Raw genomic sequence first — 16,183 nt, forward strand, 5'->3', positions numbered from 1 at the left:
CTAGGCACAGGAAGAACACGGTGGGGTCACAGGGAGACACAGGGAGCAAGACATGCTGGAGGCCAGGTAAAGCCACAAGCCACGTGGCAATACATAGAAAAATATAAATGGGTTAATTTAAGTTGTAAGAGCTAGTTAGTAGCAAGCTTGAGCTATGGTCAGCTTTTATAGTTAATAATGAGTCTCTGGGCCATTATTGGGAGCCAACGGTCCCAATGAAAAACATGGACTACACAGAGTATGCCCCTCACCTTGTCAGTCAGGTCCCAGATCCTTGCTGTGCCATCATTGCTGGCTGAGATGAAGATGTCCTTAGAGGGGTGTGTGGCTAGACCCCAGATCTCCCCCTCCATATGTCCATCAATCAAGATGTTCGAAGCAGCGTTTTTTTCACCAACTTCAATTATCTCACCATCTTTGGTTCCTACTAAAATTTTTCCCTGTTATAATAAAATACTATTAGAAAAAGAACTATATGAGCTCACTCATCTGAGGTGACCAAAGTGACCAAGGTGACCAGTTTGTGGAACACAAAGGAGAATGGAGTTACCAGGGGCAGGAGGGAGGGTGAAGGAGAGGTGGTGTTTAATAGAAACTCAGTTTTAATGCGAAAGTATTTGAAGGCCATAGTATAAATGAGTTTAATTTCTATGCACTGTACATAAAAATGGTTAAAATGGTAAACTTTAGGTGTTTTGCCACAGTTTAAAAAATGATTTAAAGCCAGGCAGTGGTGGCACACACCTTTAATCTCTACACTCGGGAGGCAGAGGCAGGTGGATCTCTGGGTTTGAGGTCAGCCTGGTCTCCAGAGTGAGTTTCAGAACAGCCAGGGCTACACAGAGAAACCCTGTCTTGAAAACACACACACACACACACACACACACACACACACCACTAGCAATAACAAATAACAATTATAACAACTCCACAAGCGCTGTGAGTGGGACTCTGCTACGTTGTTACTAAAAGTGCAGCTGAGAGGCGACTTGTTAAGGACGGAACACCTGCCGTGCTCTCCTCTCCTCACTTCCTTTCCCAGCAGCCCCCTTGGGTAGGAGCTTGAGCAGCCTTCTTCTCTCTCTTCAGGAAAAACCTAACCCCAAACAAAACACATACACAAAAACAAAACAAGCAAACCAAGCCCCCAAAGTAGAAAGTACTTTGTGCTAGTCAGCTCCTGAGCATGCGGCCTGCTGGGGTGTGGATGGCACACCCAGTGTCGCTCACTGAAGAAAGCCTTGTCCCTGTCCCAGCAGCTGCACTGAGCAGAGATGTAAGCGGGCAGACTCCTGCCCACAGCTCACGCAAGTGACAGAAGAGTGTCACTAACTCATAAGCACGTGCGGGTTGCAGTCAGGGTGCCTTTCTTGCCGGGAAGGCCTTACAGAGCAGATCCTCAAGCTGAGGAGCATCTTAGAGATGAACGTGGGGCGTTAAACAGGGAGAGACTCCTCCCCAAACAACATCTCCCAGGGGAAGTTTAAATATATTGGAAAGGAAGAGAGTGGGTGTGGCCATGCCTCCTGAGATTCTCACAATGAGTTGAGAACTAATGACCTCGAAGGAACAGTTTGGTGGCCCTGACTCCCTTCTGGCCTCAGAACCCCACGCAAGTGATTTGGCATCATTCAGCTTAGGAGAACAGTGTCTTTAGCGACAGAGGCTGACTTCCTGTCAGCAAACAGAAAGATACACTCATCTATGGAACACGAAGCCCTCTCGACCAACCTGGGCGCTGGACACAGGTTCAGAGCCACCCCTGGGCTTCCTGGAGCTGGTTCACCTGGCTCTGATTGCTGAGCAGGGTATAATTTACACCTCCCGGTTGACGGCTGGGGACCCTGTCTTCCTCAGCTCAGCCTGAAGGAGCGCCTCCCATGGGGTCGGCCATACTCACTTTGCCGCGGCACACCGAGCGCACACATTCCACCAGCTGCCCCGTCTCCAACTGGAAAGCCCGGCAGCGCTTCATCTCCTGGTCCCACAACTTCACAGCGCCTCCTTCTTTAGTCCTACAAAAGGCACCAAGGCATTCACCCATCCCCTCAAGACTTCCCTCCCTGGCCCTCTCAGCCCCAGCCACTGATGGCAAGGCCACCCAGGCCCAGCAGGATGGACTCTCCAGGGTGGCCTCCTTCCTGGGTCCCACAGATATCCTAAATCGCATTCAAAAGCGCTTCTCTGGAGGAAAGCAAGCCTAGTCCCCAAGGCCAGGCACGTTTTCATCAGCCTACCAATAGAGCGGTTCGCAAATCTGCCCTCTTGCTACCATTCTGCTTCTTCCTCCCTTTCTCCAAGAGCACTCACTACAGCTTTTTAAGAAGTATTTCCTGAGATTTTAGCTGCTAATGGCCTTCTCCACTGCCCTGTCAGGAAGACCGTGGGCTCCTTTGTAGAGATGGCAGTCTGATTAGAAAAATAAACCCTTGCTTAACGTCATTCAAGACAGCAGCAAACAAATCCCCAAGAGGGACCTTTGCTTACGGCCGTTCTTTTCCGCCAGTCACGATAAGGCCGTCCCGGAGGGTAGTATACATGGTGAAAACTGGGCCTGTGTGGGCTTTGGCCACCAGCCGGATGAGGAAGTGCTCCTTCCACACATAGACATCTCCATTGATGGCACCGGTGAAAGTGAGGTTGTTCTGTAAACAAAGAGACACCTTGGGCACCAGGGACAGAGTTAATGGTCCCTTCTCAGCCACTGGCTCCTTTCGTTTGTTTGAAAATAATTTTTGTTATTTTTAATTAGGTGTGTGTGTGTGTGTCCATGCCTGTGAGTATTGGTACCCACAGATACCAGAGTAATAGGATACCATCAAGCCAGAGGTACAGGCAGTTATGGGATATCTGAGTGGGGTGCTGGGATTTGATCTCAGGTCCTCTGGAAGAGCACTGAGTGCTTTTAACCCCTGAACAATCTCTCCAGTCAGACTGGCAGCTTTGCTGAGAGGACCAGCTGTGCACCGCCTGTCTGACCTGCATTAACCCAAACAGATTTGCAGAGAGCTGAAAGAACACGAGAGGTCACCTGGCTTTACAGTTTACTTGCTAATTGGTTTGGGCATGTTTGCTTTGCATGTTTGTTCACCTCTGCAGCATCAACACAAGATAGGCCACAGTAGGGGGAGGGCCAACTCTAACCAGGGAACAGATGTGCCTGAGGTTCGCCTAGGAAGTGGACACTATGCGCTTGGAACACCTGGAGCTGCATTGCAAATGCCAGACGAGTTTGCACTGGCTCGGGGCTTTGGGGAGCAGGGGGTCAGGAAGAAAAAGACCACTGTCCAGGGGTGGAAATTAGTCCCAGCACGCTCAGGGGCTGCGTAAGCAGGGTCTGCTCCAGTGTTACCTGCCCTGGGTAGTGCCCTAGATGGTTATCACTGTCAGTTCAGACGGAAAGAACAAGGGCAAAGGGCAAAGGGCATAGTTGGATGTGGGTGGCGCGAGTCTGTTCTCGGGGGTCTCAGAGTGAACAGGGAGAGAGTGAGCACCTCTCTGCGTTCTGACTGTGGACGCCATGCGGCTAGCCACCTCAACTCTGCCGACATGCCGCTGCTGTCATGAAGATCTGATATCAACCCAGGAGAAAAATAAACCCTGGCTTAACTTGCTCTCCTCAGCTATTCTGTCATAGCAATGGGAAAAGTAACTGTTTGACTCAACATCTGAGAACAAAGAACAATGGGTAAAAATGTAGTTACTGAAGGAGACAGCCTAGTCAGTAACACTTGCCTTGGAAGAATGAGGATCTGAGTTCAATCCCCAGAATCTACATTTACAAAATTCTGGTAATGCTGGTGTGTGCTCCTAATCTCAGTGCTGGGAACCTGGAGACAGAGATCCCTGAGAGTCACTGGCCAGTCAGCCGAGCCTAATTAGCGAGCTTCAGGTTCAGTGACAGACTGTCCTGAAGGAGGTGACTGGCTCCTAATGAATGACACCTACAACTGCCCTTTAGTATCCATACATCCAACAATCCACACATCCACACTGACATGCACACGCGCGCGCACACACACACACGCAGTAAAGTCTATCCCCTATGGATGCTGAGGACCGAGAACACAAAGTACTCTGCACAGTGTAGTTAATCCCCCACTGATGGTAAGGTTGGGGAATATTGTTTACTAAGGAAGGGCTTAATAAGGGTGGCTTATTGGTCAACACTTGCCCCCACTCCCATGCCCAGCCTGAGGATTCAGGACCCTCTCTGAGACAGCATCTGCTGGAACTTACAGCACCAAAAGCCACGGACAGCATTGTCTGCATCTTGGCAGCCTCCATGGACCCGATGACCCCCTTCTTGTACAGGAGAGCACTTCCAGCCAGGGTCCAGAACTTCATGTGTTTGACCCCAACAGATACAAACTGTGTGTCTGAGTCAGGGCGAAATTCTACCACAAAGATACGCTCCAAGTGACCCCCTCGGCTGGCAACCTTGGTACCTGTGTGGGCAACAGAGTTTAATGAGGCTAGTTCTTTTGCCGAGTGTGGGCCAGAGCAAGAAGAGTCCAGGCCTGCCTTCCATCCATTCAGAACTCAGGTTGAGTTCCTTCTTTAACAGTATCCGCTTCAGACCACCCCAAGGAGGGCATATACATGTGCCTGGGAATTTTCCAGAGAAGTGGGTGCTACTAACAAAATCCCCATCCACAAGTCCATGACTAGAGTAGGAAATGACTGTGGCCCATGATATGGAAGCTTCTAGATTCCAGAAAAAGGTAGAACTGATTTACCTTCCTACTACATCTTTCTTTTCCCAGATCAGCACTATTTGGCTCCAGGAGACCCACCTGCCTGCCCTTCCAGTGTCCCTGGGAGCTCAGATCCCTTTTATCTCCTTACTTCTACCCCAAGATGCGCTGCACTCAGTTTCTTTAACCTCTGTATCCCTTTGCGGCTTGTGCATTGTATGTTTACATTTTTTCCTTTTTATATTTAGTTACTAGTTTTTCTTATACCATATTCTAAACGTCCTCTGGAATCTCAACTTTATTTGTAGACCATCCCTGAATATCTTAACCGTTCTGCTGTACCCTCAGGCTCCTCACTGTAACCAGTGTGACAACTGTTCTAGCTGAGGAGGTACAATGTGAGAAGTCACACCATGAGAAGTCACATCGTGAGAAGTCACACCGTGAGAAGTCACACCGTGAGATGTCGCACCGTGAGAAGTGGAAGGGCTGGTCCAGGTGGGAAGTACTTGGCCACAACCATCACTCCACACTGGGAATTAATTCACCATTCCTTTAGATTCTTTTAAAACCTCTGGGCTTCTATTCCCTTTGCCTGCATTTTAGGATTCCTTTTTACTCTTTTAAACCCTTTAAGTTTAAATTTTTATTTTAAACTTGTTACTTTTCCTTCAAGGCTCTTTCCACATCCTCTCGATGTTTTAGTTCCATTTTCTTCTTCCCCCTTTATTATTTAACCAGACCCTTTTCTTCTCATCTCTGCGCATTTGCTCATTTGGTTTTCATGATGGTGCTACAGAAGCGCGCCGTCAGCACCGTGCAATTGAAACCTCACAGAAGTAGCAGAGCTCACTATCTGGGGCTTTAAAGCCATGGGCTCCACGACCATTACCTTCGTCTGACGGCAAAGAACAGGTGGGAATGTGTTGGTGGGAACGACACCCTGTCTCAGCTCAGCAGACGGGCCGTGACTACAGAAGCAGTGGTGTACAAAGGGCAGCCTCACCAGCTTTGGAGGAAATTAAAAATTATAACGAGAGTCAGATTTAAGCCACTGCTTCTCCTTTTGTTTTAATCTCATGAGTAGTTTTCACTGTGGAGACACTGAGCTGGCTTCTAGTCTGTTCAGAACAAGTTACATAGACATAGACAGGATCTGAAACATGCATTGTTTGTAGTAGGTTCCCTTGAAATCCCATCTGATTATTCATACACATGCTCTCCAAAATGACCCACTAACAAGATGGGAATGCACAATATGCTCTTTAGTAATAACACAAATGTGTGTAAACCTCACCCAGTGCTATTTATATGAAGGCAGGATTTGAACGATAAAAAACGCAATGCACTAGAGAAAGGAAGAGAAGTCGTGCCCAGTCAACCATGAAGAGGGCATCTGCTCCGAAGCCTCTGACATACTGATTCCAATAACACAAGGAGAGGACACTCCTCCCTTCCCTCCTCTGGGGAGCTGGTTAAAGAGGAGACTCTTGGGAGCTACTGGAAAGGGGTGACTCTTCTGGTCCTTGCTGCCTTGCGGGCTCAGAAGAGCCCTAGACGAGCAGGCTCTGCCTGGAGGGATAAGTGGGGGAGGGAATGAGGAAGCAAGAGCTTGAACACAGGAGACTGGGTGGGGCCACGGGCTCACTCTTCTCTCTGAACCTGGAGCACAACTCTGCCCCATAAAGGGAGGACTTTGTGAAAAGAGCTAACAGTGGCAGGCTTCTCAGGAAGCGACAGGAGCTGTGTCCTGAAGGAAGCTGCCAGGGAAGCGCTGGAGGGCTTGTGTGGGATGGGCCCAGATGGCTAGACGATGTCCCCAGCCCTTCCAGCTCTGGGATGCTTTGAGGCCAAGGTACGACGCTCTGCTTCTCATCCGCACCATCTCGCTGATCCACCACCTGGGATCCTAAGAACTGATTGCATCCCAGAGAGGTGGGTTACAGGGACACTTGGACACAGTGAACTGTAAACAAGATGACAGTGTGGTTTTCTGGAAATATTGTGGGTCTAGCTGACTCCAGTGCGGTGTAAGGAGACTTGTTCTTAACATTTCTTGGCCATCGGCCTCTCTTAACTGGAACTCAAGAAAAATGGGACCTTTTCTCAGAACGTATACACCTCTTTAAAGCCCTTCATACCCCATCCATGAGAAGATGAGGAGAGAACGGGACTCTAGGGTCCTTGATTGGAGCAGTGCCACCTCTCTACTTGTCTGTTCGGTGTGTCCCAGATACCAGTGCAGATAGACCTCATTAATTCCCTTACTAATTGAATCCGCTTTTGCTGAGACCGACCTGAGCACATACTCGGAAAATTGCATATTTTTAATTGTAAGACAATTACAAATTTAGCAGCAGCTGGTGTGCATGCATGCATGCGCGTGTGTGCGTGTGTTGGGGGTAGACAAGAAAACATTCATAATTATACTATTAAACCAGTGGTTCTGGTTCTCAGCCTTCCTGGCGCTGCAACCCTTTGAAGCAGTTCCTCATGTTGTGGTGACCCCCCCAACCATCAAATTATGTTCATTGCTACTTCATAACTAATTTTGTTACTGTTGTGAATCATAATGTAAACATTTGTGTTTTCCGATGGTCTTAAGCGACCCCTATGAAAGGGCTGAGACTAACAGTGCTGTCCTACACAGTGATTAGGGTGAACCCTCATTTCACAAGTGTTAAAGCATAAAAATACTTGACCAACTGAAATTTACTTTCAGTGACCAAGGCCATGCCAGTTCTAATAGCAAGGTGGCCAATGTCAAGCAGTTGGAGCCGAATCCAGAGGTCACCAAAAGGAACCCTGAAGACAAGGGAGTTGAGGGGCAGAGAAGATGCTGAAGACAAAGAAGGGACAGTGCTGTCTCTGTGGCCAGTGTTAGTACTTTCCCAACATACCCATGGGTCTTTCCCTAGCCACCATGGCTTCTGAGCAGCCTTCAGCTGACCATGGTACAGGGAATAGACTGAACCTTGGGAGTGGCTTGCTTGGAAGCAGCCTGGGCTTCTATCCCAGCTCACTCCACAGGGCAACCCTGCAGAGAGGACAAGAAACCCAGCTTGTTACCTTCCTGCCATCGCCAGACGGTGATGGTGTGCTCTGGATCCACGCCCACGGACACCAGGAGCTTCCCAGTTGCACTGAAGTTGACATAATTCACCCCCTTGGAGTGGAAGCACCGGAGCATGGAAAGGGTGTGTTTGGTCATGGCGTCCCAGATGTGAATTGAAGGGGTTGTCCCTGAGTGTGGGAGAAATAGCAGAGATGGTGGCACCTCACTGTTGGTGTCCCACTAAGGGCTCTTCCTCAGACAAGTGTTTAGGGGTGTCACAGGTATTGGACATTAGAGACATCTAGTCTGGCCTGGCCAAAGAAAGACATTAAGAAACTTGCTATTAAAGACAGAGCATACAGACATTGATGTCTGACACACTTGTGGAGGATTTGGACAGATTTGTATCTGCAGCACAGGCAGATACAACTGGCAAATGTTACACTGACATGACCTTGCTGTGTGGATCTGAGCTATCACAGCCGGGACAGCCGTACCTGTGTTGTCCACGGTGTCACCTGCAACAGTGGGCAATGGCAATGAGGAAGTCGGGAGAAACAAGCGTGGTAAGTCACGTTCCTAACAACCCCAGTAAAGCAGGCTCCAAACGAAGCTTTAAAACGAATGTGGCTTTGATGAAAACAAGCGAGAGACTTTTGTAAGAACTGCCTTTGACAGTTCTTGGACAAAGTAAAAAAGTATGCAGGTGACTTTTCACGAGTGTGCAGTTTACACGTGTGGCTGGTGGTTTCTTGGGGAACGGAAGAGCCAGGTCCGCAAGCTGCACTGCATGCTCGCCAAGTACTCATCGGCTTCTAGACATGGCCTTCACTTACACCTGGGGTCCAGTCCACAGGGAAGAGGACCATCTATTTATTTAACCATTTGGCTGTGTCTGATGTTTATGGTCCCTCAGAATCACCAGTCACTACATGTATCAACTCAAGTTGCACAGATATATTTAAGACTGAAAAAAAAAACCAAAACAACAACAACAACAAAACAACTGGGACACCAGGAAGAAAGGGTCTACGTCACCCCCTCTCCAGAGAGTGCTGGTTCTATAGGCCAGTGCCCTGTCCAGCCGCGAGAGCCAGTCCCCAGAGAGGAGCCCTACCTATCTGGCTGGTAGCCACCACATTTCTGTATTTTGGGTGCTGGTTCACTGTGAGGCAGAGGATGTCATCCGTGTGCTCCAGGTAGAAGCTCTGGCTGCCTAGGAGAGAGAAATTTGTGGAAGGTGAGTAGTGGGATCTCGCGGTGGGTCACAGCTGTCACAGAGCTGATTGGGGAATATGGACACGCCTTATAAAAGATTATGTTTTTAGAAAACCCAAACTCTCATTTTCAGAGTTGTCCTTGGGGCTTGGGGCTATGGGGGACCTTTTCTTTTCTTTCTTTCTTTCTTTTTTTTAAGTTCACATGTTCTGATGTAGGTCTGGAAGGAGAAAAACTGGTACCCATTCCTCATATAACCATAATCTACCTTAGCCTTTCCCACTGTCTGTGTGGGTCCAGCACATGGGTCAAACACAGATGCTTTCAGAGACTAAAACGATGAAGTTCAAGTTCCCTCCTCCCCTTGCACAAGATGGATGTTTTCTCAACCCCCACCTCTGACCTGAGAGAGAGGGCGGGATGTTGAAGGTAATTCAGCAGAGAGCACTGTGAGGTGGCTCACAGCGGCACAGGGGAACCGCCTGGGGAGACCCTGCTAAGAGGACGCTAACCTCCTGGGGGCTGGATGGGAGTTGGGATGGCACAGGTCCAAGCTTCCTTCCAAGTCAACAGACTTCCCAGGAAGTGGAGGGAAGTACTTCCCAAAGCGCCTTTTAAAAGCCACTCAATTGCCCAAGAACAGACTGGGGAGCGGCAGCATTAATAAACACGGGTACAGCTCAGTGCTCTTAAAATGCCAGCATGTGCTTAAAACACTGAGAAAACATGAAAAGTCTCAAAGCCTTCTTTCCCAAAAGGGAGAAAAATCAAGATAACCCAGTGATTGTACTCTCCAAATCTACACATAACTACACAGTGAGTTACAGTGAGGATACATCTGATCTGGCAGTGGAGATGTGGATATGGGTCTATTACACATTTTCTGTTTGAAATGTTTCCTCCTTCTATCCCCCCCCACCCGGGGCCGGGTTTACTTGTGTAACAGTCCTGGCTGTCCTGGAATTCATTCTGTAGACCAGGCTGGCCTCAAACTCACAGAGATCTGCTTGCCTCTGCCTCCCGAGTGCTGGGATTTATAGAAGAAAGAAGGAGGAGGAAGAGGAGGAGGAGGAGGAGGAGGAGGAGGAAGAGGAAGAGGAGGAAGAGGAGGAGGAGGAGGAAGAAGAAGAAGAAGAAGAAGAAGAAGAAGAAGAAGAAGAAGAAGAAGAAGAAGAAGAGAAATGTTTCCTTTTAAAGCTTTATTTCTTGACTGAACTCATGGCTAGAGACACTGAGTGTCTCTGTTAATAACATACTCTTTGTGAACACTGCTTGAGTCAAACCAAGTGGGGCTTGTGGCACACACTTCTGATTCTGGCCGTCTGGATACAGGAGGACCATCATGTGTTTGAGAACTTTTGCTTTGTTCTTAATTTTGCTCTCTGCCTTATTCCTCATTTCTGTTTCCACTCCCCTCTTTCCCCAGCCTTTCTTTCCTCTCACCACAGAGGAGCTGCTAGAAGCAGGTGGCTCCCTCCAGTGCCTACGCCATGGTCAAACCAGGCTGAGACTAGAGTCAGGAGGCCTGGACCCAAGAGTCGAGTGAGCACTTTGAGGCCTGGGTGACACCAGCCTGGAAGAGAGCAGAATGGCTCAGAGGGAAGAAGCTTTGGGGCAGCAGAAGAGTGGGAAAAGATGCAGGCAGGTGTGCTCGGCCGCGTCTCCCACGCTACCTGTGGAGAGGTTCTGTACAACGCCGGCAGCCGCGGTGTGGAAAATGATGTCGGAGCCATCATTAAGGTAATGCAGGTTGTTCCGGCAGTCAAAGCCTCTGTAGCCAAACACGTGGTCCAGAGCCAGCTCCTGTGTGCACACACACAGTCCACCCTTAGAGGCCGACAGCACATTGTATAAATAGCCACACACGTCACAGGAACACTATGTGACAGACGCCACTCACTGAGGCTCTGGACTAGCTGAGGACGGGACACAGCCCTTTATTTAGCTCCCTGAAATGTTAGGTGGCAGTGGCTTCCCTAAGGATGGCCTCCAATGGTCAGCTACAAGTGTCACATCTATGCACTGACAGACACTCTCTCCTCAGCTCAGCTGAACAGTGGCTTAGAGGCTGCCATGAAACAATCTCCCAGGCAGCTGTGACTGGCGAGGCTGCTGGGTGAGCCGAGGCCACGCCCGACGTGTTGGTTATAACTTGTCCTGTGAAACCACCATGCATTTGCATTTTCCCAAGGAGTTAGACACTACTCTGGATCCATATTTTATCTTTTGTCTTGTCCTCTATGACCAAGAGCGGTAGCTGATTTGGATCAGTTCTTGATTCCATTCAACATACTTGTCCTGGGCTCCTCCATGCCTGGCCCTGGGTTAGCTCATGGGATATAAGGTTTATACACGTGGGCCCCACTTCAGCTTCCCCAGTTCCAGTGTTTCTGAAGTTTGCCAACTGCAAACATCAGATAAACTCTCCTAAAATGTCACAGTGCTTCTTTACTGAAAAGCGTTCGGTGCCTTTCGCTGCCTCTAGAACAAAGCCCAAACTCCTTGAGTTGGCCCAGCGAGCCTTCCCCACACACTCAACCACCTTCTGAGTATCCGGGGCAAGCTGACTGACACTCAGCCCGTTTACCGTAAGTTTTCCTAATGTTACAACTTGTTTTCACCTGGGAAGCCCTTCTTCCAACTAAATGAATCTCTGCTCATCCCTGAGTCTCCCAAAGCATTTCCCAGGAATGTACTGAATATGGGGCTGTTGTTTTAACTTCGGCACAGTGGTTGTGCCTTTCTCTATTTCAGTTAGTAATTGTAACTCTGCAGTTACTGGTCCACAATTCTGTTCCCGCAGTCACTGGCTCTGCTGCTGCCGCTAAAGGGAGCTTTAATTAAACCTCTATCATTGTATTTATAAATAAAACCTGAGACAAGGCTGAGGTGACAACCTGCTAGCTCAGAGGAGGTAAGCAGCACCTGGCTAACCTTCTTTCCTCATTGGCATCCCTCAAAAAGTCCTTCTCTCCACCAAAACAGAAAAAGTCACTCCACCTCAAACCCCGCCCTACTACTTCCTGTGTCTTCCTTTATCTCTTCCAGATGCCCTTTGATGCTCTATGATCACTTCCTGTCAACTAGTTGCTAATGCAGCCTCCTGGCCCGAGGTTAATTTTATTTAATTAATATAAATGAAAACTCGGGGTTCACAGTGTGATTAAATATCCCCCAACATGGGACTCTGCCTTGAATGATCAATTGACCCAAGTGTGGGCAATCAGACAGTCTCCTGGAACTTTAGAATAGACATTGGTAGGCTTAGTAGTTTAACCACCTGAGGATCTGTCAACGCAGGGGCTAAGAATCATTGATAGTTTGCTGTGTGTAAGAAGTTTTTATAGAAAAACACTTCAGGCCCCATGAGCCCCTGCTTGACAGAAGACTGTCACCATCTGGCTTATGATGACCCTTCTACTGCTGGACCTGAAACTGAGCTGAATTTCCTGACCTGAGCTATCCTCCAAAACAAATACCTCAAAAAAAAAAAAAAAGCTCCTGTCCAGAAAACAAACAAACAAAAAAACCCTCTGGCACCAGTTTGTGTTTAGAATCTAACAGCAGAGGCAGACAGATGTGTGAGAAAGGCAAGGGAGTGTGTGCTGGGGTCTGTGGAACATGGGGAGGAGGGGTTGGGATGAGGGACATTGTAAAAGAAGGTCCTCCACAGATATCTAATCCCAGAGAAAGGCCTGGAAGAACTAGTGTGGGTAAATGAAGAATTGAACCACAGGACCTCAAAGCCCAAGACCATTTGAGAGCATTTGGTGATGAGGTTAAGGTTGGAGATTTGAGTTGCATGGGAATCGTAGCTCACGAGCTAGGAAGGTCTCTCTGGTTGAGGTTTTTCGAACTATAAACATGATTCTCACTGGCAATGCAGGAATATTTTGGGTAGGAAAACCAGCATAAGTCATGAAAGATCTGAGGCTTGAGGAGAGGACCCTGGGGTGGTGAGTCTGTGAAAACACAGACTCACTGGAGCTGATCCCAAGTCTTCCCCCTTCACTGGACTGGCGGTCTTGGGAATGGGTTCTTCTCAGCCCTAAACTGGAGAGCTCTCATTTGCAAATGAAAGTCACATCCCCAACTCAACAGCTCAAGTGTGAGAACTGGCTGAAAGCCACTGGAAGAAGGAAAGCGAGGTGAGGGACGGTAAAGACTTATTTGTCACCAACTTCCTTCTTGTCCCTAAAGAGAAGGCTTTAACCTCAGGTGGTGGAGTGCATAGGGCAATAGAGCCACGTTTAAGGAACACAATGCATTTCAGAGTTAGTGATGACTGATAAGGCTGGGTGATAGGGCTGAGGGAGAAGGACTGTGACCTGGTAGATACAATGTTGGTCCCAGAAATGGGGCAGGGGAAACAATGCCATACAGGATGGAGATGGGGACCCGAGGGAGCCAACAGACCCATTTGAGTTCATTTGATGGGGGTCTCCAGCTTGGGCGAATGAAGATGGCCCTCTGGCAGGGTCAGAGCATCAGTAATTACATAAGAGCACGATCATGTGACCTCCTCACCTCAACCAGCTTTTTCTTTTTGGTGATATTGTTCTTCTGGAGTTTCTCAGGCTGGGGAGCTGCCCGGCTCACGGGGGGTCTGAAACAGAAGTAAGGGGAAGCACAGGGTTGAATAGGGGCTGTGAGTCCAGCAGCTCGTTAGAGCCAGAGCCGGGGAGGTCCTCACTCCGCTCCCCCTCCAAGGACATGCCACCTGGGGCTGCTCTGTGTGGCTCTCCCCCCATCCCCACTAGGAATCTGACCTGCCGCAGGCGTGGGTTGGGCTCACAGGGCAGAGTTGGGTTTCTCTACACTACAGCACCTGCATAGCATCGGTCTCGCTTCCCCCGATACCCAACAACATCCTGGGTTCCGAGGAGAAGCCCTGGCTAGAAACTGACGGTGAGCGAATGTGTGAGAAAGAAAAGGCCATGCTCCCTGACGTCACTGGCCGTTTCTCAAACAGGAATTGTCAGTGTTACTCAGAATCAGGTGGGCAAGAGCCTGGCCTGCTGTGCCTCAAGACTGAGAAGCCAAGGTTTGGACAGATCCTGAGGCTGCGTGAAAAGTACCCAGCTGGTCTGATCATAGACAAGGGCAAGAAGGAAGGAAGGATGAAAGAACTCCTGCCTCCCACTCTGCCCCCAAACTCAGGGTTAGAGTCCATGTCAAGTTGCCATCACTACACCAACGTTTGCTTCTCCTTTCTTAGTTTTAGGGAGTGATACTCCCAAATTTAGCTAAGAGATTTTACTTGAAGGAAACCCTGAAGGACTCCTGTTGGCGACATTGGGTTCCTTTCAGTCAGTCTTCTGCAGTCTTAGGGAAAGTAGAGGATTGGGGAAGGGGGGAGTCATCCTGCCCCAGGGTCCCACACTACCAGCCAGTGTTCTAAGGAAACATAAAGAGAAAGAATTACCTTGATCCCCTTGAAAGCAGAAAACAAAGCAAAGTAAGAACTCAGTACAGGTTAGAGCAGAGTCAGCAAGCACCTCACTCATGCACAAGCATTTCCTGAGGGGACAGACATTCCTGTGTGGCACAAACCATGCTTCCCCAGCATGCCAACCAAGAACTAAAACAGATGGGAAAGAGTGCACCAGGCTACACGCTCAGAAAGTCAGACCCTGGTATCTCTGGGCAAAGGGCACTAAGCGCCTACAGAGTGCGGAGAGAAAGGGAGGCCCTGTCAATGCTGCCTGCATGCTCCTGGCTTCATGCCTGGGGACTCTGCTTATTGTAAGTGTGCTGGAAGGAGACGCGTTGTCAGAAAAACAGCAGCGTCCTCTTGAATGTCTTGGGGAGCTGTGCACAATGGACTGCTTTGTTTCCAAATTAATTTTGACTCATAATTTAGCCTAATAACTCTCAGGTTTTTCAGTAGGTCAGTTTGCTGGCTGGAACAGCTAATGAATTTTGTGCAGGGGAAACAAGGTACCTTTATTTTCTCAGAAATTCTTCCATCAAAACATGTTATGTAATCAATCATAAGTGATAATTGGACCAAATGGTATTAAGATGGGGGGAGGGCATCTCCGCAAATGACACCCCCAGCTGACATTATTTCCATGGAACTGAGCAGGATCTCGGGGTGGGGCACGCCAGCTCCCACAGCAGCCACTTTCTGCACACTCCCAGGACATCTGCTCTTCCCTCTGTTCTAGTCAGCTTTCAGACAAGATCCGGGGGCCTCTTCCTTTACCTAAGAATGTTTAAGTGGGGGCTGCAATGGGAGCAAGAGTGTGCTAGGACACGGCTTATAACTTCCGCTTCAAGACAGGGCTTGGCTCCAGGGTACACACAGGTTGTATAATATACAGCATATTATACAGGATAGAGTATGCATACAAGCGCAAACACTGTTTATATATACACGAGATTGTATATATACACAGAAAGGCAATCCGATGCTTTTTGTCATCCTTGTTTTCAGCTAAAAACAAAAACAAACAAAAACAAGCCCCCGGGAGCTTCAGGGGTAAAGCAGTCTCAGAGTGTGCCTCTCTTGGTTCACAAGCACAGCCTCTAGCTGCGTCATTTCACAACAGAAGACGGGAGGAGCGGTGGGAAGAGGTCTGTGTGGGGCAGATACAGCTGCTGCAGCACCGAGCCCTCTCGCTCGGGACTCTAACGACACTGAACTCTAGGCGTCCACAGAACACCCGAGCTCGTCCAGAGTGCTGCAGATACTTACTTGACAATTCCCTGCCTCCAAAGGAAAGCAAGTTAAAACACAATACAAGCATTAAAAGCCTCTTTCTGAGCATCTCTAAACAGTGTTTGAAATATCAGATGTGGGAGGAACTGCCAAAAACTTAAAGTACAGCTGAACGCTGGCGGGTTAGAGTTTTTTTTTCAGGACTTCTAAATCCTTCCAGATTTAGATCCCACTGGAAATGCCACTCTGAGAAACTCTGCCGAGGTAGAAACAAATACAGGACACAAGAGCATTCACTGACTTTCTGGTCCAATACGCTTCTTATAGTTGGTTGTTTCTTTTGGCTCAGGCTGGGGAAGCCACGACAATGGGTGCTCCTGGGGTAAGGGAAAGGACCCAACAGATTGAAGAAAACTACAGAGGGGCCAGGGACGGCCAGGATTTAGAGGGATGAGGGGGTAATGCAGGCAGGAGGAAGCCTTTGAAATGACTCAGAGAGGGAACTTCCATCCCAGGAAAGATGCTGAGGAAAGGATTCCCGCAAGAAAG

The 16,183-nt window shown here is 48.7% G+C and overlaps 1 protein-coding gene across 1 annotated transcript in view; it reads right to left on the reverse strand.

Annotated features, from left to right (window-relative positions):
- The window catches only part of Eml6 (EMAP like 6), a 252,535-nt gene that overhangs the window by 8,546 nt on the left and 227,806 nt on the right, over positions 1–16,183 (reverse strand). The window contains exons 29-36 of the mRNA XM_087909226.1: positions 13,498–13,576; positions 10,644–10,773; positions 8,870–8,968; positions 7,767–7,940; positions 4,240–4,448; positions 2,488–2,645; positions 1,901–2,015; positions 252–440 (exon numbers count right to left, since the gene is read on the reverse strand). Coding sequence (XP_087765352.1) covers positions 252–440; positions 1,901–2,015; positions 2,488–2,645; positions 4,240–4,448; positions 7,767–7,940; positions 8,870–8,968; positions 10,644–10,773; positions 13,498–13,576 — 1,153 coding nt within the window. The remainder of the gene's footprint in view (positions 1–251; positions 441–1,900; positions 2,016–2,487; positions 2,646–4,239; positions 4,449–7,766; positions 7,941–8,869; positions 8,969–10,643; positions 10,774–13,497; positions 13,577–16,183) is intronic.

Source organism: Myodes glareolus, chromosome 8, assembly GCF_982192425.1.
Source record: "Myodes glareolus chromosome 8, mMyoGla1.1, whole genome shotgun sequence".
Lineage (NCBI taxonomy): Eukaryota > Metazoa > Chordata > Mammalia > Rodentia > Cricetidae > Myodes > Myodes glareolus.